This window comes from Myotis nattereri (genome assembly GCF_964212035.1).
Source record: "Myotis nattereri genome assembly, chromosome: 9".
Lineage (NCBI taxonomy): Eukaryota > Metazoa > Chordata > Mammalia > Chiroptera > Vespertilionidae > Myotis > Myotis nattereri.
Genome location: NC_138084.1, coordinates 41,331,261 through 41,358,135, shown reverse-complemented (window position 1 = coordinate 41,358,135; position 26,875 = coordinate 41,331,261). Strand labels below are relative to the sequence as shown.

The 26,875-nt window shown below is 44.2% G+C and overlaps 3 protein-coding genes across 4 annotated transcripts in view; 2 read left to right on the top strand and 1 right to left on the bottom strand.

Annotated features, from left to right (window-relative positions):
- LOC308525481 (olfactory receptor 51D1-like) overlaps positions 1-26,875 on the top strand; it is a gene marked incomplete at both ends in the record, with an annotated part of 34,390 nt that overhangs the window by 4,124 nt on the left and 3,391 nt on the right. The window lies entirely within an intron of this gene.
- LOC308524054 (olfactory receptor 52I2-like) lies at positions 2,687-4,940 on the top strand (the record flags this gene model as incomplete). The annotated part of the gene is made up of 1 exon (XM_081098207.1): positions 2,687-4,940. Exon 1 carries the CDS (start codon positions 3,966-3,968, stop codon positions 4,938-4,940), a length of 975 nt encoding a protein of 324 aa, XP_080954333.1. The 5' UTR covers positions 2,687-3,965.
- TRIM68 (tripartite motif containing 68) lies at positions 5,121-17,864 on the bottom strand. 2 transcript variants are annotated; one of them, XM_081098200.1, is made up of 7 exons: positions 17,798-17,864; positions 14,785-15,229; positions 13,019-13,114; positions 12,035-12,292; positions 11,667-11,689; positions 11,055-11,155; positions 5,121-10,853 (listed from the first exon to the last, which is right to left on the bottom strand). In XM_081098200.1, the coding sequence occupies exons 2-7, from the start codon at positions 15,208-15,210 to the stop codon at positions 10,303-10,305; spliced, it is 1,455 nt and encodes a 484-aa protein (XP_080954326.1). In that variant the 5' UTR covers positions 15,211-15,229; positions 17,798-17,864; the 3' UTR covers positions 5,121-10,302. The 2 variants fall into 2 exon arrangements, with proteins under 2 accessions (XP_080954326.1, XP_080954325.1); XM_081098199.1 differs by having other exon boundaries at positions 14,785-15,267; positions 17,798-17,861.

The following is a 26,875-nucleotide window of genomic DNA, read 5'->3' as shown; positions in this document are numbered from 1 at the left end:
GTTTGAAGACTGGACCTTCTAATAGATGATAAGCCTAGTAAATTGGACTTTAATCACCCACCTCCCCCGCCCCCCAAAGGAAAGAAAGGCCTCTCACCAATCACCATCACTAGTAACTATGTCTCCCCCGAGGTCCTGGGGCACTGGGAGCAGGTAGCATCAACTCCTGATTTTTCATATTTCCATATGTCTCTACATCCTTTGCCATTAAAAAATTAATTTTAAATCTTGTGCTTGTTGGCTTCTTTCTCTTCACTTTATTTCTGCACCACAATGATGCCCAGGCAGAAGTCATGACTTTTAAAATATGAACCATGCACCTCATTTATTTCCTGACCTCATTTATTTTCATACTTTTTAAAGTACTTACCCTACACTCTACCTTCTCTGGTTTATTCTCTGGAGAATATTTTGTCTTTTCATATCTTTGCCCTTCCCTTAGTTTGAAAAGCTTATCTTCCCTGACTCCCTTACACTCTATTTTCCTTATTTATTCAAATAGGACTTTATAATAGAGAGTCATGAGAAATATTGAAACAGTGAAGCCCATCTCAAGCTCCCAGGCAGAACTGAGGAACTGAACTGAACAACAGAGTGGACTTTGAGAGATTAAGTATGCTATCAGTGTGAAGAGTTCTACAACAACGAAATGAATTATGATAGCTAGAATTCAAATCCTGACTCTGGCTTACTAGCTTTGTGACCTTCTCTGTCCCTCAATTTCATCTATAAAATGAAGATGTAATAATGGCAGCTACTCTAGGGGGTTATGACAATTGAATGAGATCATCTTTGGGAAAGCCTTCAGCAAGGTGCTTGGCACATATCAGGCTTTCACAAATCTAACTAATCTAGGTGTTTTCTTTTCTTTTCAGGATGCACTCTACATTCTTCTCACTCTTAGGTACCCTCTGAGGACTTGAAGAAACAAAGATTCTTTATCCAGTAAGCATTTGCCTCCTCCTGCAATCTGGAAAACCTCAGGGGCCAGAGCACAGAGAAAAGCCCGTCTCTGGAGGAGTTATAGTGTTTGGCTTTTGGGCAAAGGCCAAGAGGAGCTGGGGTGTCCAGGGAAAAAGCAGGATGATAGAAAACCTAAAGAGGAAAGAAGGCTCCCAGTGGGACATCTTTGAAAGTGGCAATACTTTTCACCATGACTCTCTGTTGTTCATGTTTGATCTTAAGCTGCTATTTCAGCTCCCCCTGAAGGATCCTGTATAAATCTCCATTCTTTTGAGTAAAAGACATGTGGACACATCAGAGGACGTTGAATAGAGAAAACTCCAGGGATGTGGGTAATTGACCTGGGACTGGGTGTTGGGCTGATGAGTCTGAAAGCCAGGGTCACCCTAGAAAGAAGAGATAAGCTTTCCACTCCATTTAAAGGTCTGGGCAAGTCGGGTGGGTACTTGTGATGTCAAGATCACCTTCTGGAAATGTTGAGAGGATGGGAGAGAGGGAGAGAGCAGGGGACACATGACTGCTTTGGTTCAAAGCTGAGAGAGAAAGGGGTAAGTTCCACCCTGGTATAATGGAGAGACAGTTTTCAGAGACCACAGGAATTATAAGAAACAGAGCAGTAGGCCTGATTGGGAGCATCTTTATTTGGTTGTAGAGGGGAGGCATAAACACAAAGGCTCTGTAATATGCATTACTGCCTTTACTTTTAAACAATTTTACTTTAGATTGTGTATTTCCCATCCTTTGATGAAAAATCCTCACATCTCCTACGATTCATTTCTTGGAGTTCAGTGACTTATCTAAGCTTTTCTTCAGTGATTGGCCCTCCAGGTTTTTATGTGAATGTCACGGCAGGGCTGAAGGCAGAGGCTGGTTCTGGGGTAGAAGTGTCTTAAGAGAGCTCTTGATCAGAGCTTTCTGAAGACCATCTTAACAACCAGGAAGCAACTGTGTCTGTATCTTGCTCTGGGTAGTGGTTATGTGTGTTCCCTTTATAAAACATTATAAAGCTGCATACCTGAGATTTGTGCATTTTACAGCATGTAAAATAAAAAAAATTGAAGGAGTAGACAGTAATGGGAAATGTTTTGGATAGATCAGGTAAAATTTAAAAAATGAAATCATTAGATTGGCAACTGGGCATGGATGGAGATCATTGTTGCTCTTAGAAGAAACTTCTCAGTAACAATAGATTGAAGAGTGAAATAAAAAAAAATATGATCAACAAACCAAATGTCCTATCATTTAAAAAGACTAATAAAATATATGAACCTCTTAGCAGAATTAATTCAGAAGAAAAATGAGGAAAATAAAAGCCTCAAAGGAATGAAAAATATGACCAGCTAGAATTTGCCAGAGTGCAGAGAGGAGGGACGAGCAGTGCACAGAAGAAGAAAGGTAGATTTATACAAGGCAGCCATCCAGGAGAGGAAGATCCTGGAGATCCTGGCTCAGAGGCAGGTGTGGGGGGTCAGGGGTGGGTAGAAGGTTCCTCAGGCTCTTTTCCAGCCCATCTAAGCAGTGATGCTCAATTCTGAGTGTGTGGCATCCAGAAAACACACAGCAGTCTTAAGGATAACCTGAATAATTTCTGATAACCTGATAGTTCTTCACTTCCATTCTATATCAAAAAGCTTTCCTTTGTCTTCTCATGATCTATCACTGAAGACGTCTATTTCAGTGACTATACACATCAAGGTTTTTTGTTTTTGTTTTGTTTACTTAAATATATGTTTATTAACTTCAGAAAAGAAGGGAGGAGAGAGAGATAGAAACATCAATGATGAGAGAGAATCATTGACTGGCTGCCTCCTACACTGGGGATTGAGCCCACAACCCGAGCATGTGCGCCTGATCGAAATCAAACCTGGAACACCTCAGTCTGCAGGCCAACACTCGATCTACCAAGTCAAATCAGCCAGGGCACCTCAAGGTTCTTTTAATCTGACCATGAAGCAGAGCTTATTACTTTATTCAGTCTGTTCCATTATAAGGCATCTCCTACGTTTAGGCTTTGTTGTTGTTAGTGGTGGTTTGTCCGGTTCAATAAACACCATGGTTTGCAATCATATCCCCAAAATTCTAAATAATAAAGCTTTATTGTAATTTGGAATGTCTTTGTAGCTTATAAATCACGAAGTTATTTATATTGAAGAATCATAAAAACCTATTGGGGGGTCATCTATAAAGGAGCCCTAAAGTTTTATTTGTAGTTATTTAATCTATTAAATGAACCTAGCTCAACGAGGAAATCCAGGCTGAAGTAAAGAAAAGGTAAGGATTATAAATATTTCCAGACAGTTTATTATCTCCTATGAAAAATTATGTTGTTTTCTAATGATCTTGATGATTTTCATGAATTCACCAATTCATTTTTTTAACCAGAAGGATGTTTCATTCATCTTTTATATAGCACTATACTGGGGATACAAAATATGACATGTTCAATATCAGGAAGTTCATTGTTTCATTCAAAAATATTAAATATTAGGAACTGAACACACAAAGATAAAAAACTCTTCTGATTTCTCATTCATTCATGTTTGCTATAACGAGTACACATGTCTTCTTTTAATGGACTTGCACACCACAGCCATGTATCACAAACTTGGTATAAGTCCATGACCAAGGCACATATGATTGAATACAATAAAGTCAAGAGTAGAGCATTGGAATTGTTAATTTAGGTCCCTCAGAGGTCCCTGTGAGATTCCATGAAAGCTCAGAAGGTACATAATTTAGCTTTGACATGGAGGAAGCAGAGCTGAAGAGACTTCCAAAGGAGGCAACCCATCAGTCAATCTTTGAATGATAAATAATGAGGCAAAGAATAATGAGGTGGATGGGAGGTGGGGCAAGATAACTTTGTCAGATGTAAGTTTTCTAGTTCTGAGCTGACAATACCACCAGGCTTTCTTAACACCACAGCTGGGAGTAAATCTCAGAGTACTGCATCCTTTTCTTATATCATTTTATGCATTAACAGGAAAACAGTCTCATCTGTGATGCTGGGGACAACCTACAACCACACAACGGAAACCCCTGCCACCTTCTTCCTCGTGGGTATCCCAGGCTTGCAATCTTCACATCTTTGGCTGGCTATCTCGATGAGTGCCATGTATTTCATAGCCCTGTTAGGAAACACCCTCATCTTGACCATAATCTGGATGGATTCCACTCTACAAGAGCCCATGTTCTGCTTCCTCTGTGTTCTGGCTGCTGTGGACATTGTTATGGCATCCTCTGTGGTGCCCAAGATGGTGAGCATCTTCTCCTCAGGAGGCAGCTCCATCAGCTTCAATGCTTGTTTCACTCAGATGTATTTTATCCATGTAACCACAGCTATAGAGACAGGGCTGCTGCTGGTCATGGCTTTTGACCGCTATGTAGCCATCTGTAAGCCTCTACACTACAAGAGTATTCTCACGCCTCAAGTGATGCTGGGAATGAGTATGACCATCACCATCAGAGCTGTCATATTCATGACTCCATTAAGTTATATGGTGAGTCATCTACCTTTCTGTGGCTCCAACATGGTTCTCCATTCCTACTGTGAGCACATGGCTGTGGCCAAGTTAGCATGCACAGACACCACGTCCAGTAGCCTTTATAGTCTAATTGGTTCTTCCATTATCGTGGGCTCCGATGTGGCCTTCATTGCTGCTTCTTATACCCTGATTCTCCAGGCAGTCTTCAATCTCTCCTCAAAGAATGCTCAGGTGAAAGCATTAAGCACGTGTGGCTCCCACGCGGTGGTTATGGCTCTGTACTACCTACCTGGGATGGCATCCATCTATGTGGCCTGGCTAGGGCAGGACATAGTGCCTTTGCACACCCAAGTGCTGCTAGCTGACTTATATGTGGTCATCCCACCTGCTTTAAACCCCATTATCTATGGTCTGAGGACCAAACAAATACGGGAGCAAATATGGCGTTTGCTGATGCATTGTCTCTTCAACCACTGCAATCTGAGTTCATGAACACAGTCTATTCAGGTCTTGAGCATTCTAGCCTACTTCAAATATGTCTTAGAGATCTGAGGAGATGGTTTGGCTCATCTGGTGCCATAGGAGTTTTAAGATGAAACTGTAAAGAATATCCTAGTGTAACTTTTCAATTTCTAGCAAGGATGTGAATAAAATGGTTAATTTTTTGACAACATGTTTAATGGTTTCAATCAACTGGTATCTGAATTAGAGACAAATTTGGGCAGAAAAATAGATTTGGGGTTTTTCTTTCCTTAGCTTCTGACCCATATTTCCAACTTAATATCCTACCAGTACCTCTGCAAGAGAAGCCGTTTGTTCTCCCCACACCTGGCTAATTTGACCGGAATTGTTCATTTCCTCATGTGATTATATGGAAGCAGCTATTAATATATGACTCTGTCTTCTGGCCCATTGATAAATCCATTCAACTTGGGCCATGTGCTCACCCCTGGTCTAGAGTCCTTCTCCAATAAAAATGGATTCCAGTTTATCTCAGATGTAAATTTGGGATCACTGATGGTGGCCATTTTTCTAACACATGAACTTGGAAAGAGAAATCTGTTCCATAGCAGAAGCAGCAGATCTATAAGATGGGATGAAGAAACTAAGTCTCTGGTTCTCTGGTTTCAATTTATTTTGGATACTTGAATATACCTTTATAATTAAGTTCTGTAAGATCCTGCTATATCATTTTACTATATCCTCATTGTTAAGCTAGTTGGAGCCAACTTAACATAATCATAAGCTTTTTATTTTTAAGCAACAGAGGCCAAGGCAATCTGAGTTATGTTTTGGACATTTTTCACTTTCTTCCTAGTCCTGCTTGTATAACTTAACTGTAGACACAAAGGAGAGGAATCAAATATAAAATTTCTTCTTTTGAACACCTCTCAGGAGGTGTGCTCTGGGATGAAAAGGTTAATAGAAAACAATAGCAATATTAATAATGAAGCTGAAATGTCACTACTCTTCTCCAGCTCACCAGGTAGTTGTTTTTATATTTTACCTTTTCAGGAAGTCTTAAAGTGAATAATCAGTATAAACTAAAAAAAAAAGTTTCATATGTAGGAGTACATATATTTAACTCTGATACATTTGAAAATCTTAATAAAAGATAATTTCCTAATAGTGTTGATAACAATTGTATCTGAATATTATATCTCCTTTCTACTGATGGAAGAACCAATGATAATTTATAGAGGGTATTAAAATAAAGGATAGCACATAAGATTACCATGTTGTACATATTTAAAATATATACCCAATAGATCTCTTTTAAAAAAATTATTTGAATTTAGAGACAGAGGGAGGGAGAGAGAAACATTGTTTTGTTGTTCTACTTATCTATGCATTCATGATTTTTTTTCTTGTATCTTATATGTATCCTAACTGGGGATGGAACCTACAATCTTGGTGTATTGGATGATGCTCTAACCAACTGAACCAGCTGGCTACGACTACACAATAGATTTCTAACTCAATAATTTTAGGTACTATTAGAACTGCAGTCTTATAATTATCATTCATGTGATAATTCTTCCAAACAGACATGCTATATACACACCTTTTGCTAACATCGGACTTGTCTGTCTACTAGGATATATTCTGTTTCTGAATACCAGTGGAGCAGAAATCAGCCTCTAAAAATCTGATAATGGCCCTAACCGGTTTGGCTCAGTGGATAGAGCGTCGACCTGCAGACTGAAAGTTTCCAGGTTCGATTCCAGTCAAGGGCATGTACCTCGGTTGTGGGCACATCCCCAGTAGGGGGTGTGCAGGAGGCAGCTGATCGATGTTTCTCTCTCATCAATGTTTCTAACTCTCTATCCCTCTCCCTTCCTCTCTGTTAAAAAAAAATCAATAAAATATATTTTAAAAATCTGATAAGGCTTGAGCTCCCAGAGTAGTAAAAAGAAATTCTCCTCCTCTTGCAACCCCGTAATATAAAAACAAATCAAGATGAGGTGGTTAAGCATATTTGATAAGATTTCTATTTTGAAAAGTCACGCTATTTCTTCATAAGCAAACCAAAGAATTGACTGTATTTGATAGAAAGCAACAAAGGCACAGTCTAGCTCGCACCCAAACCAGAAATGTCTTCACAGCATTTCCTTTAGAAGCCTACCCAGCAGCTTTGTTTCATTCACGTTAGTATTCCCTGAAACTGGGATCCACTGTTGGCACTCAACTCTTTATTGAACTATATCCTTTCCAAAGTGGACTGGTTCCCTTCAATGGCTATTCCCCCAACAGAAAATCCTGTGCTTTCCCCAATACATTCAGTTACAACTCCTACCCTATCACATGAAGCAGTGTGTGCTCATTTAACTGGTACCTGTGATTCACAGCAGACTCTCAATGTTTGCTTTTAAGACAGTACAACCAATCCTGCTTGAAAAAAGGTAGACTAAATTTCCTGTGAGCTGTAAACCCGATTTGCCCTCTGTCTCTTCCTTTTGCAGAACTCAAGCACTTCACCCTTTTAGTAGCCTTTCCCTTCAAAGCTCAGGCACTGCACCCCTTGGTTTCTGTCAGTAAAACAAAAATAGGCAAATCTCATGCCTGAACCCTGCCTTGTGGAGAATTATCACATCAAATTGGAGGTGCCAGGGTAGACATTTTCAGGGGATATGCAGGCACTCTACCCTCCACATGGCTATCTGCCTCTTCCCCTTCCAGAACACTTTTATAATTATTCATCAAATTAGTTTTTGAATAAGATTAGAACTAAATATCATCTAGTCTTTCATGCCCCTTTGAGGCAAGGGGAGCTTATTTTTGCTTTGATTCTAGGAATAAGGTTGAAAGTTCCCTCACTTGTTTATCAACACACACACACACACACACACACACACACACACACACACACACTGCTAGATGGAGGGTACAATGGTGAATCAGACAAATAAGGTCTTGTCTTCATGGGGTTCTTGGAAGATAAGTGCACATAAATATCCTAAAGAAAAGGATTTTCATATGCTTAAAAACTCCAATCTTCTTGCCTGGTCTTAACAATCAGAAAATATGAAATAAACGGTGTGACATCATTTAACCTGTAATTCTTCTAACAAGCAATCATAGCTCCAAAATCAGCTTATAAATGAAAAACAAAAAAACAAAAACCCAAAGCCCCCAAATAGTACATTAACAAATTAAGCCATCCAACTCCTTAGTTCATTCTAGGTTTGAATGAATTGATCAACTTTTCTCTGACCCTTCCAAGGAATGTCCCAATAAAACAGTAAAAGGACAATACTGACTTTTCCCTAGCCTCTTTTGCTAAGTGTCTATGGACATCTAAGGGGAAGCACTTCCTACAGATCTATTTCTCAAGTCTATAAACAATTCCCCAGGCACACTACCCTCCACATGGCTACTTGTCTACCTGCCGCTTCCCCTTCTGGACCACTTTGAGTCTCCCCCACAAAAAGACACAGAGCCCCTCAACTTTAGGTCAGCTCAGCACTTTGCCAAGACCAGGTCGGTGGCTTACTAGTCCATTCCCCTTCTGCTAATGCTTAAGAAGTGACTTGGAAGTGTGGTGGGCAGAATGAGTTTATTTCTCCATTTTGGACTTTTTTACCTCTTTCATTTATTAACAATTAAAGTAGAAAGACAGTTTTTGCTATTATTTATTACAGGAGTAACTTTGCCTCTGTCCATACACCATCTAGTATCTTCTTTGCTGCTCATTCCTACTCCAACATCACTACCTTCACGTCTCAAGTACATCAGAAGTTGTGTCTTAAGTCATGGTGACGATATGTGATGTATATGTTGTAGCCCCTCGCAATAGGCAAAGCCATGAACTCTTCATGCTAGTCTTGCAGTTCATTTCTAGACACAACCTTCCCACATCACACTCTTAAGGCCTGCAGTGAGTTACTTTTGCCACACACAGCAATCACTCATGTGTCATTGGCAGATACACAGTCTTAAGTTCCCCTTCACTATATATACTGCTCCCAAACTGGCTTTCTGTGCCTAGTCCTACGCTTTCCCTCACACTGCCTCCCATTTCTCCTTCTGCCACAGATTTAGAGAAGACAAAGGCAGGGAGAATGTTATGTAGTTACCGGAACGATTCAGACTCCCTTTGTGACACAAAAAGATCTAAACTTTAGCTCAACTAGCTTGTGGGCAAGTGAGTCTTTTTCCTGGGCATTTTGTTTTTCATTTTAAATTATCTCGTCTCTATCCTGCGGTCACAGTCCCAATTCTAATCCAAACAAGACAAACGTACAACAGATACACAGTATATTACAGTAGCCCAGAGTTTGCCCTGGTAGGGCCACGTTCTGTCTAAAGGGCTCTGGACTGTGAGAGGCCCTGAGACAGAGGCCCTGCTGTCAGATGCTGGCCGAGAATATGATAGGAAGGTAACATGGGCAATATTCTCAACTTGCCTTCTTCTGTCCCTGAGAAAGGAACACAAGTATGGGATGGATCTGAGATCCTCACAACAACCCTGTGAGGTAGGAAAGTATACAGCCACTCCACCCATTTTTCCAGAGGCTGAAAAATCTTTCAATCGGGTGGGAAGTTTCAGACCCAAATGTAATGAATGACATGCAGACACGTGACCTGAGAAGCGAGTCTTGCCGATCTTGTTTCATTCGAATGTGAGAAATACGTTATAATCTCTACAATCTTCTTTCAACAGCTCTGAGAGAAATAACTTGCTCTATTAAGGCCATCTCAGTTTTCTCATCCATAAAGTGAAAATAAAAACAGGGCTCACAAGTTTTCTGATCCTGCCACTCAAAGAAGGGCAGGGCCAGGACACAGGTCTCCCTGTGTCTGAGACAGTGGTGTGCCCAGCTCGTGCTGCGGGATGGCCACGGGAGTGGTCTGGATAATCTGCAATGAATGCCTCTAGTTTGCAGGTCAGAGAGCAGGGCTCAAACATTTGCTCAACGGCAGCAAACCTAGGTGAGGCCTCCCCCGCCTGGCCTCAGCAGAACAGCCAACTCTGGATGTGAGCAGGATTCTTTGCCAACAGGTTTCCAGAAGGGTGGATCTACTTCGTAACTTAGTTATGGCACCAACAGGGACTGAAAAAGAGGGGCCTGAGCTACAGAAAGGACAAGTCCTCCTTGTGAGGGTCACCGTCAGCCCTGTCACGCTTCCCTCACAGGGACAAGGCTCATGTGACGCAGCCTAAGCCTCACCTCCTTCACGTGAGTGGTTTAGAGAGAGATGCGGGCTGAGGAGCAGCAGACCACGGGGCCAGGCAGAGGAATCCCAAATACTAGGCTCAACTCAGTTTCAGGGAACCCTTGTCAGGGGCGGGGCCCTGTAAGACCCCTGGGGCCCAGGTGAAATTCCGAGGCCTCTGGCTGGACGGTGGGTCTCAGTCCTCTCCGTCCAGGGAGCAGATGGCCAGAGGGGCGGTGTTGTTGGCACCAATACTGTAGCAAGGACTAAAGTAGGGCAGGAGGCGCCCAGAAAAGGGGTGGTGGGGGAAAGTGAAAATGTGGGAGCCATTGTTGGTCACGTTGTAGAAGGAGATGTCCTGGGCCTCATAATCCAGGAAGACACCCACCCGCCGGGGAGGGACTGGCAAGGGCAGGAGGGGGTATTCATCCGTGCCTGCCCGGTACTCATTGCCCTTCCTCAGCCTTATCACCCAGAAGCCATAGTTGGGGGATAAATAGACCACCTCCTTCCGGTCGACATCTTCCTTACACACTCCCAGACCCCATTCAGACCTGTCTCCCACCTCCACCTCCCAGTAGTGCCGGCCTGAGGAGATGCACTGGCTGCCCAGGACGATGTTATAGCGGTAGAATCTCTCAGGATTGTCGGGCAGTTTCTGGTTGGTGTCTCCATAGCGCACGCACTTTCTGTCTTCAGACACGATGAGGCGGGAATAAGCAGTGTCTGGATCAAGGCGCACATCAGCTAGGGAAAAAGATCCTGGTTGGCAATGCTGGAACAGAGCGAGGGGCCACGGGCGAGGTCTCTCTGATAAAAACAGCCCCGGGTTTCTCAGTGATGGGTGGGAGTGGGGCTAGTTGAGGCATCCAGAGGACACTGAATGGTTTTATTTTTCTGGGCGGGCCCCTCCCACTGCCCATCACAACCTCTGCCAGCACTCATTACCTGCATACGTCTTCAGGATCTCTCTCAGGCCCGGCACCCGACAATCTGTCTTCAGTTCCAGGGAGACTGGTTCTGGCCGCTGGAAGCTCCAAGACTTGCTCCTAATAAAGGAGGGGTAAGCCTTGGGTCAAGGAGCCATAGCTCGGCCACATGGACCTTCCTGTAGTACAGGGAAGAGGGGTTGGCAGGGAGGTGCCATTCCCCAGCATCAACAAGCAAAGCTGTGATGCTTATTCGACTGAGAGGAAGGTTTGTGGCACAGACAGAACATTCACCTGATACGGGAAGAGGAACAGGTGTGCCACACTCAGAGCTTAGAGACTAATGGACACGTCTGTAGTGTTTTTCCCTCCTTGAGAGATCTATCTGACACCACATATTTTATAACTTTTCTGAGATTCTTATTGGTAACACTTGAAATGAATCTGATTAAATACAAAGAAGAAAAAAGAAAGGTGAATAAAGCTTCTTTGGCCAATGCAAGGAAAGAGGGAGAGGATTATGGAACAGCCCCTGGTTCTCTACCGCATGGGTCCCTGTTCCTTCCCCACTTCTGGCCAGGCCCCCCTCGCCCCCCTGGGTCTGCCGGGGGCTCCAAGGATGGGAACGTACCTGTTTAAGACCTCCCGAATGCCCTAGAAGGAGAAAAAAGTGCAGCGCATGAGTATCTGCTGTTCCTTGGAGGGACCAGACAGACACTGAGCGCTGGGAGGGGGTTTCTCTAAGGGCAAGGGAGGCGCAGAGCAAGGCTGGAGAGAAGGTGTACAGAGGTGAAAGGCAGAAGCCTATGGGAGGGGAGGATAGGCTAAACTGGACTGGCTGACTCTCAGCTCTCTGGCCAGAGGAGGAGGACTGGTATGATGCCAGAGCTGCCTGAACACCGCCCCACCTACCTGCCTATAATGGGTCAGGCCATCCAACCAGCCAGGGGCAGGAGAAGTGCGGGGCTGGGGGTGGGGGATGGCTATGGACGCACTCACCTGCAGCATCCAGCGGACAGGCCTCTGAGATCGCTCTTCCAGCTCTGCGATCAGCCGGCACAGGACCCGGCTCTGCTGGATGAGCGCATCGTGATTCAGCTCCAGTTTCTGTCTCGTCTCCCGCTCCTCCCGCTCCAGGCTGGCGAGAGCTGAGGCTGCCTCTACCTCCAGCTGCTGACCCGGTGGCTCGTGCTTTAGTAATTGCCGATACTTCTCAAACTCCCACACGATACTCTGCTTTCGGGTTTCCACCTGTATCTGCACAGCCAGGATCGGAAAAAAGCAGATATTGTTCATGCAAGGGTCACCAGGGACTGTGCGCGCACACACACACTCTGGAATGTTTTGGTACCAACTGTATGCCTGGCATTGTAGAGGCCAAGATGAAGGCTACTATTTTTCTTATCTTCTGTTCTCAAATGCTTCTGGGGCCCTATTACCTATCCTTATCAACTCCAGTAGGGCCCAGGATATTATCTTGGTACTATGTGCTCTAGACGATTTCCTATTTTCAGAACAGTATATGCTATTTTCAAAATAATGACCAGAGCATTACACTTGAGCCTCTAAGGCAGTGTAACAACTACACTGGTAGATGCTTTTGCTTCTTACTGGTATTATCTCAGTTCAATATGTTGTTTTTGACCGGTTCAGTGTTACCTTCTGTTGATCTAACGTTCTGATAGTTGGGTAGTTACGGCCTCAAGTTTATTTCAGAGGTGATTTTCCAGTGTATGTGAGGTGTGTACGAGGACAGATGAGGGCACTAGGCCAGAGGTTATGCCTACATCACAATCAAGAAACTGGAATGAGAAGTACATGGCCTGCCTAGGGCTGCACAACCTGTGGAGGAAGCTGGTATGAGGATCCCTGGCTCTGACTTCAATCCCCACATTCTGCTTCAGAGAGATGAGGAAGTCACCATGGGCCAGTTCCAGGACAACACCAGAACCACCCAAACTCCTTCCCCAGGCGGCAACCTGCCTTCCAGGTGGCAGTTCGTTTCCTCTCCCCAACTTCCAGCTTCCAGGCCTCTTCTTGCTCTTTCCTCAGGTGTTCCAGAGCCTCGTGGAGTTTCCACTGAAAGAGATAAAAACCTCAGCCGGTTGATAACGAGGCTTGCTAGGTAATGGGGAACCAAGTGTCCCTCAGGTGATGAGCCAGAAGGAATGCTGGGAGCAAAGGGACGGCAAAGAGGGAATGGAATCCTGCCCGCATGACATCCAAGGAAGCTCTCGTTCTGAGAATAATTTCAACTCCTACAGTCTCTAAGTTTCTGCGGAGTGACTGAAAACGGCTGTTTCCAAGCTTGCCAGAAGACCTCCTTGGACTCCCTATCCATGCCTCTTTGTACTTATCTTCCACATTACCCTCTGGTCTCCTAAAACCTTCCTATTCAAAGTGTGGTCCAAGTGGGCCGACAGCATCAGCCCCACCTGGAAGCCTGTTAGAAATGCAGAGTCTCGAGCCCCACCCCAGACCTCCTGGGTTAGAATCTGAATTTTGGCAAGAATTTGGGGTGGTTCAAATGCTCATTAAAGGTAAGAAGCACTGTCCTAGAACACTCATGCAAGAGACTGCTACTGAAAAGCATCAAGTATTCTGAGGATGATATTAACCATTTTGTTAAAAAGCTACCAAGTGCCACACATACGCTTAGTACTAAATACACATTCAGTACTCAACCCCTCGAGACTGTATTATCCCCGCTGTACGGAGAAGAAAACTGCGGCTGAGAGAGAGAGACACACACTCAGAGCTATTCAGCCCGTAACTGGTTGGGCTGGGACTCACACTGCTGTGTAACTCCACGCCTATGGGATACTGTCTCTCTATTCTGATACTCTCAAAACAAAATGAGCAAGTAAGTACTTTTAATTTTGTAGAAATTCTTCTCACATAGAAAAACAGCTAATTCTGGGGATTTGTCTTATACTCTTACCTTCTAATCTCAACTTCCAGAAAGGAAATCAAGACCAGTATTGCATCAGTCATTGGCATAATGATTCTGTAAAGATATGTCAACATGGACAACTGAAGAAAGTATAAGAAGCTAGAAGCCGATGAGGGTAGATTAAAAAAAAGGAAAAGCAGGTGTGTCAGAGATGACTCCTCCTGCAGTCCCCCCACACGCCCTCCCCCCAAAAAAAGGCTTGAAAGAAGAGAAAGAATACTGGTCCAAGAGCAAGACCTGAGTTGTATCCTTTGACCTTCCTTTAACTAACTTTTAACTAACTTAACGTCAAGTCAAACCTAAATGACTCAGCCATAGTCCCTTCCAGCTCCAAAACCAATGATCATGATCTCAAATTTCTAAGCCTCAGTTTTGTCTATAAGACGAGGGGGTTAAAGTGACCCACACAATGTCAAATGACTATTTGCAGCATTGCTAGGAGTTTGCAGGTTCTGATAGCTGTAGCCTTGACTACCCCATACCAGATTCATTCTCAAGGCACCGAGAGCTCCAGCTAAACCAGACTGCGTCTCCTTCAAATTCTCAGTAAGGAAGCATCTTTGGGTTAGGCATTAAGCCATTTTGGGGTTGGGGATGGGGCATGGAAGTGGGAGGGAAGGAAGTCAAAGGAGGTCATTGATGCAAGGAGCTGTGGCTCACTATCAGGTCCCAAGGCTCTGTAGGCATGAGGACCAAAGGAATCAGTTCTCATTTTATCTCAGGGGCCGCTGGTCAAGTTCCTAATTTAAACAGAGGGGCAGGGAAGAGACTGAAGAAGTGAGCCTCAGCCTCCCACCTTGTACTCCCAGGCGACATCCTCCATGGGCACGACGCTGTGGGCCTCATGCTCAGAGGACCGGCTGCAGGTCTCACACGTGATCAGACCATCCTCTTTGCAGAACATCTTTAGCTGTTCTCCATGGAGCTCACACACATCACCCTTCAGCCGCATTCCTGGGTGCAGGCCTAGCAGACAGACTTTTTCTACCACGTTAGCCAGCTGCCAATTAGGCCTCAGGTTCCCTGGTTGGACAGGAGTCCGGCAGAGGGGACATGTGTAACCCCAGTTCTGGGACTCCCCTGGGACCTCCCAGAGTCCAGCGAGACAGCTGTGGCAGAAGCTGTGGCCACAGTCAATGCTCACGGGCTCCCTCAGGTAGGCCATGCAGATGGGACAGGCCAGTTCTTCCACGACGGCTTCCACCAGCGCTGCCGGATCCATGGCTCCTTTCCACACCCTCCTGGGAACATGAACAAAACCAGGCGGAGGTACTGAAGGCTGAGAAGAAGGAAAGAAAAACAGGTAAGAGGCAAATGTAACAGAGGAGCAAAGGGATCCATAAATGGGAAAATTAATGTGTGGAAGAAAAACAAGTTCCTCCTTTCCATCCTTCCTTGGTCCTTTATTGACCCTGCTTATTAAGCACTGGCCTTCCCAACTGAAGTTCTGACCGGGCCACATTACTCACACCACAGAGGGCCATCCGGGGATGCTGGAGCAAGCGAATGAGGGGAATTCTCACTTTTCATTCATTCAGTCATCTCTGACCCTCCTCTGGGGTCATGAGACCCACCTCAATCATGCTCTCCAAATCAGCATTATTCCTCTTGAACTTGGATAAGGTCACAAAAATGGGATGTTTCAGTACCTAAAATAAGGCCAGAAATATCTCTAGTCTCACTCTGGGGTATGTTTATATGTATACTTATATACTTTAAGGGGCAAAAAGAGGCTATGCCAGAAACCCATTGCCTACATGCTCAACTGGTTTCTTGTGTTGCACACTAAAGTGTAAAGTACAAGAGAACTAGCAATCCTTGCCCCACACCCTGTAAACCCCTGCTCCCTTCTCCACACCATTCATGGAGATGCTAACACTTTCCTCAGCCTTCAGTGATGTTAGAAGGAGAAATACAACAACACCTCTTGGCAGATAAAAACAAAGGTCATCTAATGTTAATCAAACCCATATGATGAAGTCACTACCCCAGCAAGAAACCTGAGATTTTTGCCAGGGCCACATATGGGTAAGTAACCTACACAGCCAATGGCGTGCTCCTGGCACGGTTGGCAATATCTACTCGTTCACTTTGCAAGTCTGTGGTAGTAGCTAGAGTCTGTACATGGAAGACCCATGTTGATCTTAGTCACTGCTGTATCCTCAGCACCTAAACAGCACCTGAAATGCAGTTATGACTGAATAAACTTTTCTCCAATCAATAAACCAGCTAGACATAGGAAATAGTTCCTGAACCCAAAATGCTTTTATAATTTGTTAGAAAATCGAGAGCATATATTAATCATAATAGCAAGCACTCCTTGAGCACTTACACTATCCTGAGCATTTTAGGGGGGCTAGCTTAGTTTATTTCACAACCTTAAGGAGAAACCGTTATTCTACTGGTCTCATTTTGGTCTTGGGCCCCACCATTCTATCTTGGGCAAATTACTAACCTCTACAGCTTGAAGGTATGATAAAAATTCAAGAGAGAGAGAGAGACATCACTGTGGTTTCGAGTAGTGCAGTAAGTCTTCCTGGAGGTAATGAAGCAGTAAGTAGATTTTGCAGGACTCTCCGTTAAAGGCGAGCAGGTGGTCCAGCCTTCTCAATGGCCTCCTTGTCTCCAGCTCCCCCCCCCCCACTAACACTACCAAACTGTGGGATCTAGTACCCTGAAACCTGTTTTATGAAATCACTGGCCCACTGAAGAGCCTATCCTGGCTCCCCAGCACCCAGGCCAGTAGGAAGCTCTTGTTCTTCATCCTTGAAACAGCACCTGTGTCCAGTCAAGCAGAGAGAAAAACTTCCCCACTTTCCTACAGACAGACCCCTGCAGACTTTCCTGGTCATTCCACCCCACTTGGGTTCCTGCTGTTCTCCCAGCATGAAATGACTTCTCCATGATCCTGTTCTTCACATCACTGGACATGTATGTGGTTATTGTCTTACTTGCCCACTAGAAGTTTCAAGAGGATAGTGACATCATCAATTTTGTTCACGCCTACATCCCCAAGGCTAAGAACAATGCCTCCAACATTTTTTTAATACGTTAAGAATTAAATGCAACTGTTGAGGTCCAGCTGATCCTAGGCTGGAAGTGGGAAAAGTGTCAATATCCTCATCTAAGACAAGAGGGGCACCCAGAGCTCCCACAACACAGGTTGAGATCTATGATTGAAAGCTACCAAGATCAACAGAAGAATAAAAAAAAATAGAATGGAAAACTGGTGGGAGTAGGGAAGTGAGGGAAAGAAAGAGCAAAATGATAAATCAAGAAATGCGGGGTAAGTATATTACTTAAGATTTAAGCATGAAAAAGTTAAAAGCGGTGGCCTCTGTAAAAAGGATTTAGAGGTATTGCTCTTAGGATGTAAAGCCTGCTTCACTGTTTTCTTTGTTATACATAAATTACTTCGACAGAACTTTATTAAACACTTAATTGCTTCGAAATTGCCTTTGGCAGGGCGGGGAGTCAGTCTGGGGAAGACCTTGGAAGGGAGGGGGCGGAGCTTGGAAAGGCTTTGCAAGGAGGGACCTGAGTGGGGTGAGGGGTGCGTGGAGGCGGTGGTCTTCCGGGTTCGAGCAGAGGGGCGGGGGTGGGAAACCCCAGGCCCAGGGCGCGGGGCGGGGCCCCAGGGCAGCGGCAGAGTGAGGAGACCTGGCAGGACCCCTGGCTTCAGAAGAGGCACGGCTGTCTCCCCACCTTCCCCCTTAGACCGGACTAGCGCCCCGCGGCGACCGCCGGAAGTGGAGCTGCCCACGGCCGCGTGTCCGCAAGGTCAGAAGCGGCTGGACCGCAGCACTTACCGCCCGCGGGCAGACGGTCCCCGCAGCCGCCGGCTCCTCGGCCTCTCGCCGGCTCTTCGGCCTGTCGCCCGCCCTCAGGCCCCGCCCACAGGGCCGAAGCCAATGAGCGGCGGGCAAGGGCCCGGCGCCGGAATTCGTCCAGCCGCATCTTTGTGGAAGCAGCCAATCACAGTCAGGGACAGGACAACCCTCGCCAATCGGAGGAGGGGACGGGCCTCGGCACGCCTCTGGGCATGCCTGTTTTTTCTCTGCTGTCTCGGTTTTTGGGTCCCTTTCCCAGCTCAGAGCCCTTAGAGCTGGGAAAGGGCCGGGGAGGCTGTCGCCGGACGCATCGAAGTGGGTGCTTTCGGAGGCGGGCGCCCAGGCTCGGTGTTAGCGGAGGCCCGGTGTTAGCGGAGGCCCGGTTGGTTCCCGGTCCCAGGAACCACTGACGGGCCACGCTTCAGTCCTAGCTGACCAGCGGCTCCCCAGTTCCTTCCGGGTGCCGAGGCCTAATGCTGTTCATGTGCCAGTTTCCTGTGTCAAACTCCCCAACATGTGAGGTCAGCCATGCTTGGCTCAATGACGCAATCTAGCGCAGGGCTGGGCACATGGCGGGGCTCTGCCGTTTGCAGCAAGACGAGCGACCTCTGCTGGCTCCAGGCGGCGGATCCTGGGTTCATAGTACCCCCTCTCCCCCTCCTGTTTTAGCAGGCACTTTTTCATCGCGATTGCTGCCACACACCTAAAGTTAGAAGCAGATACTGGGAGCTGGTGGAGTGAAGTGAAATGGATCCCTGGGCACAAACTGTCATTAAAAAAAATTTAAAATAAAGTTTTATTAAACAACTGATACCCCTCCCTCACCCAAACAGACACAGACTTATATACAGACATAACAGCTTCTAAAGGGAGTGCATTGGATTTTTCTTTGGACTTCCTGCACCTCGTCCTTTTCCTGATATTTAGGTGTTTACTGAATAAGCAAATAAAGGCACATCCAATCTACATGGATTGGATTTCCAATAACAAGGAAATCCTCCAAGTGAAGCTCATTTCCATCGTTTGGATTTAAACTCTTTGGGTCCTCAGGCCAATGTCAGGGCCCAGGACATGGTTGAAATTCTGAAGGGTGAGGCCCAGAAAATTCCTGAAATAAATGGGGGAGCAAAAAAAAAAAAAAAAAAAAAAAAAAAAAGAAAAAAAAGAAAGAAAGAAAAAAAAGAAGAAAAGAGGTAACTGAGTTTTGAGCTGGATCTTCCGTTTCACCTGAATCTGGAGAAATGGCTGCCATGACAGAATAGGGAGTGGATTCATTGAAACAAGCCACTTTAAACATTTATTGAACACCAACTTTTTGCAACACTTTGTGCTGGATGCTGGGATTACAACTGAGGCACACAATCTCTGCTCCTAAAGAGCTCAGGATCAAATTGGTTGTGTTACAGGGCAGTAAGGAGCTCAGAAAATTCCAGGGCAAGTGGAATAGGGAAACCGAGACAGGAAAGTTAAAACAAGACCGAACAATATGGGCAATTTGTAGCCAGTTTATAAATAAGCCATTATTTTCCCCAGACAAGGACACTTGAGAGCAAATGGTTAAAAATCTCCCTAAGGAGAGCATGCAGAAAAGGAAGGGGAAAGGGAAAAAGGGCCAATTTTACCCCCTAAGCAGAAAATCCAGCCGTTTCAAGGCTTGACAAGATAAAATGGCCAGGTGCTTCTCATGAAATCTGGGAAGGCTACAATATAGTAAAAAGGGACCTTGATAATTAATCTGTGTCAAAATATTCAGCAGAGGAATTCTGAAACCTATAGATAGAAGGATTTTGATGATTTCAGGTATTACATTTAATTATTTAATCCATTTTGAGGTTATTTTTATATATGACATAAGAAAGTGGTTCAAGTTCATTTTTTTCTATGTATTTTCTAGTAATCATTTACTGAAGAGACTGTCTACTTCATTGTATAGTCTTGCCTCCTTTTTCATAGATTAATGGACCATATAAGTGAGGATTTTTTTTGGGCTCTCTATTTTGTGCCATTGACCTATATACATTGTATTTGTTTTTATGCCAATACCATACTGTTTTTTTAATTGAATTTATTGGGGTGACATTGGTTAATAAGATGACATAGTTTTCAGATACACAATTCTATGATATGTCATCTGTATATTGATTGTATTGTGTGTTCACCATCCCAAGTCAAGTCTCCTTCTAGTACCACATGTTTTGATTATTGTAGTTTTGAAGTATAATTTGACATCAGGGAGTGTGATACCTTCCACTTTGTTCTTTCTCCAGATTTCTTTGTGCTATTCGGGGTCTTTTGTGGTTCCATATAAATTGTAGTATTAGATGTTTTAATACTGAGAGCACCATTGGTATTTTAATAGGGGTTGCATTGAATCTATGTATTGTTTTAGGTAGTAAGGACATTTTAATAATATTAATCCTCCTAACCCATGAGCAAGGTATATTCTTCCATTTATTTGTATCTTCTTTAATTTATTTCTTCAATATCTTACAGTTTTCAGAGAACAGTTTTTTCACTTTCTTGGTTAAATTTATTCCTAAGTATTTATGTTTCTGATGCAATTGTATGCTGGGGTCCAACCCCAGCAGGTCCAGGGGTCCCCAAAAGTGTGGACGGAGTCGGCAAAGAAGGAATGACACGGAGACAGTGTTCAGTTGATCAGCAGCCTAGCCAGGATTTCTAGCCAGGATCTGGTCAGGATCTCCAGCGAAGTTCTGGTCTGGATCTCCAGAGAGGTTCTGCCCTGGATCTCCAGCGAAGTTCTGTTTAGGATCTCCAGCCAGGTTCTGTGTCCATGGTCTCTTGCTAGGTTCTCCAGCCAGGTTCTCCAGCCAGGTTCTGTAGCCATGTTCCCTCGCTAGGTTCTCCAGCCAGGTTCTCCAGGTTCTCCAGCCAGGTTCTGTAGCCAAGTTCCCTCGCTAGGTTCTCCAGCCAGGTTCTGTCCATGTTCTCCAGCCAGGTTCAGTCACCAGGTTCTAGTCAGGTTCTCTTGCCAATTTCTGTAGTCAGGTTCAGTCCAGGATCTTTTGCCATGTTCTCTCGCTAGGTTCTGTCTCTAGGTTCTGAGGCCAGTTTCTGTCCAGGATCTTTTGCCATGTTCTCTCCAGCGAAGTTCTTCTGTCTCTAGAGAACGAACGTTCTGTGTAGGTTCTGTGCCAATTTCTGTCTCTCTCTCTGTCTTCTAAGTTCTGAGTCTTGCTGTCTTGTTACATCTGTATTTATACCAGTTGATGATTCAATCCTATCAATCTCTATTACAAAGGGTAGGGCGTTTCTTATCTCCATTCCAGGGAGTAAAGATTATGTAGCTTAAGCATGATTGTTCGTAGTTAAAGTGATTAATTACCCGCCTGGCACTTAGTTGAGGGGTTTTATTCCCTCCCTAACTTCAGGGGAAAATCCCTACCTGGGGAAACAACCTTTCTCAGAGACCTTGGTTAAAACACATAGTGCCAAGAAGGTGAGCAAACATATTAAGAACAGTATGCCATATATGCCAGGTCCTTTGAAACAGCAAGGATGGACCGGCTCCCGGCAATTGTAAGTGGAATTGTTTTATTAATATCTCCTAATTATTCATTATTTATGTATAGAACACAACAGATTTCATATATTAATTCTGTATCCTGCTGAATTCATTTATTAGTTCTAATAGTTTCTTGGTGGACTCTTTAGGGTTTTCTATACTAGAGTATTATGTCATCTGCAAATAAAGTTTTACTTCTTTCTTTCTAATATGAATGCCTTTTATTTCTTTTTCTTGTCTGATAGCTGTGGCTAGAATATTCAATACCATGTTGAATAGAAGTGATAGTGATAGTGGGCATTCTTGCCTTGTGAAAATATTGAAACAAAATAGAGGGACAGAGTATTATTTTAAAAGCTATACCTAGGTCTACCTTACTCAGTATTCTTATTACTGTAACAGGTGAGACACTGTTTGAAAAGTTCCTTTGAAAAATAGCCATTTAAAAATGGAACCAGCATGGTGCTTGATGTTGCTACCAAAAATGTAAGGGGACCTTCCCATTAAACATGTCTCAATTGAAGTAATAGAAATGTGAGTTATGAGTGAACATTAACAAGAAGACCAATAATTTCTGCATTAAGAGTGAATTGAAAAGGAATCTATAAACCTCCTCCTTTAAATATGCACATCAGTGTCCATCCCGCCCCCCACCAAAAAGAAGGATAAGATTGCTCAGAGGTATGAAAAAAGTTAATTTCATAATGTTAAATGCTTTCAGTTAAACAAAAGGAAAAGAATAAAGTGGTTCCATCAAGATTAGGAGTCAGGAAAGATCTCCTTAAGCAAGGAAGTTTAAACAGACACCTGAAGGCTAAGTATTAGAACAGGGAGTAAAATTAATGTCCTTCCGATGGGTAAAAATATGTGAAAGCTGAAAGGTGAGAGAAGGCTTGGCACATTGTAGCCATAGGATAATTTTGGTACATCTGGGACTCCGTATGCAAAAGGGAGGTAGACTTGCTGGTGATGGGATATAGACGTACACAGAGGTGATTCATGGAGGCTTTATGAACTGGGGTAAGAAGTATGATGCCTAATGTTGTTACCAAAACTTTTCATTCTATGTTGCCGGGGTCCTGCCCCAGCAGGTCCAGGGGTCCCCAAAGGTGTGGACGGAGTCGGCGAAGTAGGAATGACACGGAGGCAACGTTCAGTTGATCATCAGCCTAGCCAGGATCTCCAGATTCTCCAGCCAGGTTCTGTAGCCATGTTCCCTCGCTAGGTTCTCCAGCCAGGTTCTGTCCAGGTTCTCCAGCCAAGTTCAGTCACCAGGTTCTAGTCAGGTTCTCTTGCCAATTTCTGTAGTCAGGTTCAGTCCAGGATCTTTTGCCATGTTCTCTCCAGTGAAGTTCTTCTGTCTGTAGGTTCTGTGTAGGTGCTGTCTTCTTTCTGTCTCCTAAGTTCTGTGTCTTGCTGTCTTGTTACAACTGTATTTATACCAGTTGATTCAATCCTATCAATCTCTATTACAAAGGTTAGGGCGTTTCTTATCTCCATTCCAGGGAGTAAAGATTATGTAGCTTAAGCATGATTGTTTGTAGTGATTAACTACCCGCCTGGCACTTAGTTAAGGAGTTTCATCCCCTCCCTTACTTCAGGGAAAAATTCCTACCTGGGGAAACAACCTTTCTAGGAGAGGCATCCCCTCCCTGACTTCAGGGAAAAATTCCTACCTGGGGAAACAACCTTTCTCGGAGAGGTGACCTTGGTTAAAACACACAGCGCTAAGGGGAGCAAACATATTAAGAACAGTATGCTATATATGCCAGGTCCCTTGAAACAGCAAGGATGGACCGGCTCCCGGCAAATTCCCCCTTTTTTATTTTTTAAAAGCAGGCATTAAAAAGAAAAACCCCAAATGCTCTCTTGTATCCATTTTAAGAGTAGGATTGACGCTTTCCGCTATTACCTGAGTCATGATCTATCACCCCAGGGAGAGCTTGCCAATCCTGCACTTTCCCAGGGTGGAAAGGCTGCAGTGGGGTTAAGGATAAGGCTCCTTGGGCCTACCTTCTCCCATGCCATTACATTTACCTTTCCTTCCTCAGAAAAGCATGGACATATTTCTTGTATAAAACGTTCTGTCTGACTGGGAGTAACCTTAATTCCTCTGCTAGCAAGCATATGTGTTAAAAGATCAATACAGAGTCTTCTTTCTTTGGACTCAGTATGGCACATCTTCTCAATCTGAGTTCTGTACTATCCACCTTCTTACCCTACTTATCCTCTGTAGGGGGGTCTGCAGTACCCTGGTGGAGTCCTATCCGTCCCGAGTGTGGGGTTTTCAATGGGGGTGGAGGGCTTACCTAGGGGAATCCTGTTCCAGGAGTTCCCAAAGGTGTGGACGGAGTCGGCAAAGACTATCCACCCTCTTCCTACGGTGGAGTCCTATCCGTCCCGAGTGTGGGGTGCTTACCTAGGGGTCCCTGTTCGGGCGCCAGATGCCGGGGTCCTGCCCCAGCAGGTCCAGGGGTCCCCAAAGGTGTGGACGGAGTCGGCGAAGTAGGAATGACACGGAGGCAACGTTCAGTTGATCATCAGCCTAGCCAGGATCTCCAGATTCTCCAGCCAGGTTCTGTAGCCATGTTCCCTCGCTAGGTTCTCCAGCCAGGTTCTGTCCAGGTTCTCCAGCCAAGTTCAGTCACCAGGTTCTAGTCAGGTTCTCTTGCCAATTTCTGTAGTCAGGTTCAGTCCAGGATCTTTTGCCATGTTCTCTCCAGTGAAGTTCTTCTGTCTGTAGGTTCTGTGTAGGTGCTGTCTTCTTTCTGTCTCCTAAGTTCTGTGTCTTGCTGTCTTGTTACAACTGTATTTATACCAGTTGATTCAATCCTATCAATCTCTATTACAAAGGTTAGGGCGTTTCTTATCTCCATTCCAGGGAGTAAAGATTATGTAGCTTAAGCATGATTGTTTGTAGTGATTAACTACCCGCCTGGCACTTAGTTAAGGAGTTTCATCCCCTCCCTTACTTCAGGGAAAAATTCCTACCTGGGGAAACAACCTTTCTAGGAGAGGCATCCCCTCCCTGACTTCAGGGAAAAATTCCTACCTGGGGAAACAACCTTTCTCGGAGAGGTGACCTTGGTTAAAACACACAGCGCTAAGGGGAGCAAACATATTAAGAACAGTATGCTATATATGCCAGGTCCCTTGAAACAGCAAGGATGGACCGGCTCGCGGCACTATGTCACTGGGAAGATACTACAGACTGATTTGTGCTTTGAAGGTCGCACGGGCCACATAGGAAAAATATTCAAGGAGGCTGGCCAGTGAACGAGTTATTCTGATGATCTAGGCAAGAGCTTATTTTGGCTTGAACTGGAGTAAAGGCAAAGGAGATGGAGAAAAATAATCGAATTCATGAGCTATCCAGGAGGAAAACAAAGACAACTTGATGATTTTTTAAAATTATTTTTCAGTTGCAGTATAATTTCAATATCATTTTGTATTGGTTTCAAGTGTGGTTAGACAATTATAGACTTTACAAAGTGTCCCCTTGGATTATTCCAGCACCCACTTGACACCATACATATTTACTAAAATATTATTGACTCTTTTCCCTATGTTGTACTTTACATCCTGTGACTATTTTATAATTACCAATTTGTACTTCTTAATCCCTTCACCTCTTTCACCCAGTCCCTCAATGGCTCCTCCTCTCTGGTAGGGGGAGTTCACTGTTGGGGGACTGGGCTTACTCTCTGTGTCTTCAATTTTGTTTGCTCATTTATTTTATTCTTAAGATTACACACATAAGTGAAATCATATGGTATTTGTTTTTCTCTAATTGACTTATTCCACTGGGTATAATACCTTTTCGGGCCATTCATGCTATTGCAAATGGTAAGATTTCATTTTTTTTATGTCTGAGTAATATTCCATTATATATGTACCACAGCTTTTTTATCCACTCATCTGTTGATGGGCACTTGGATTGCTTCCACATGTTGGCTATTGTAAATAACACTGCGATAAATATAGGGGTGCATATAGTCTTTCAAATTAGTGTTTCTTTGGATAAATCCCTACAGTGGAATTGTTGGGTCATAAAGCAACCCATTTTTAACTTTTTGAGGAACCTCCATACTGTTTTCCATGGTGGCAGCATCAATCTGCATTTCCACCAATAGTGCACAAGAGTTCCCTTTTTTCTGCATCCTCACCAATACTTGTTGTTTGTTGATTTACTAAAGATAGCCATTTTGACAGGTGTGAGGTGATGTCTCATTGTGGTTTTAATTTGCATTTTTCTAACAATTAGCCATGTTGAGAATCTTTTCATATGTCTATTGGCCATCTGTATGAAAAGGACTTGGTGCTTGACTGGATGTGTTTGGAGGGGGAGGTGAGAGAGAGAGAGACAAGGAGAAGGAGGAAAAGATGGCTTCTAGATTTCTGGCTTGGGCAACAGAATCATTTCTGTGACAAGGAACAAAAAACCCACACTGGGGGCACAGACTGGGACCAGAGTTTAGTTGGAGGGGCTGAGTTTGAGGTCCCTTAGGGACACCTAAATGGTGATGTCCTATAGACATTGCCATGCCTTGAGCTCAGGATGTTGGTCTGGATTGTTTGGGAGATAAAAACTATGGGAGCAGGTGATATTGCTCCCACTCCACTCATGGTTACCATGTAGAGAGGGAAAGACAGAGGATCAACCACGGTCATAGCCTTGAAGAACTCCAAGTGACACAGGTGTACTTTCTAGTGATGTGAGAAGTAAAGGACAGAGAGCCTCTCAATTAACTCCATCTTGTTGACATTTGTGTTCAATCTCTTCTAGCTCCAAAATACACATTTTAAAACTCTCCTTTGATCTATCAATTCTTCACATATTGCCTATTTCACTGCTTCTCTTCATGTACAAAATTATTTAAAAAGTTATCTACATCCATGTTCTCCATTTCTTCCCAACATACTCCTCACTCTACTTCATTTAAGATTCTATTCCTACCAGCTTACCTCAACACTTATCCCAAGGTAACCAGTACCTTCTCTATTTTCAGTCTATAAACTGCCTGATCTCCCAGCAGCCTCTGCACTGCTGCCCTCTCTTCCTTCCAATGTATCTTCTTCCTCTGGCTGTTGTAGCACTATCTCAACTGGATTTTCTCTTATGCCAGTGGCTCTTCCAGTTGCTTTGAATAATAATAATGAGCACAAACATCCACGGAGAGTTGCTAGTATTTTATTTTTCTCTTCAAACTGAGGCTAGGAGTAGTCATGCCATTAGTAAGTGGTTGATGCCATTAGTAAGTGGTTGGGCTTGGATTTGGACACAAGTCTGAGTCCTACATACATTACCGTGTGTGTGTGTGTGTGTGTGTGTGTGTGTGTGTGTGTGTGTGTAGCGCTGGAGAACAGAAGCCGGCGATTAGTGGTTCAAGGAAGAAAGAGTTGTCTTGAGAGGAAGGGAGAGCTAAGGGGCAGCATAGTACTGTGGAATGAGTTGCTTCCTTAGGACCTTAAGGGGCTGCAACTCCCCAAGACTACCACTAGAGGGCAGTATCAATAAGCGAGAAGCTGCC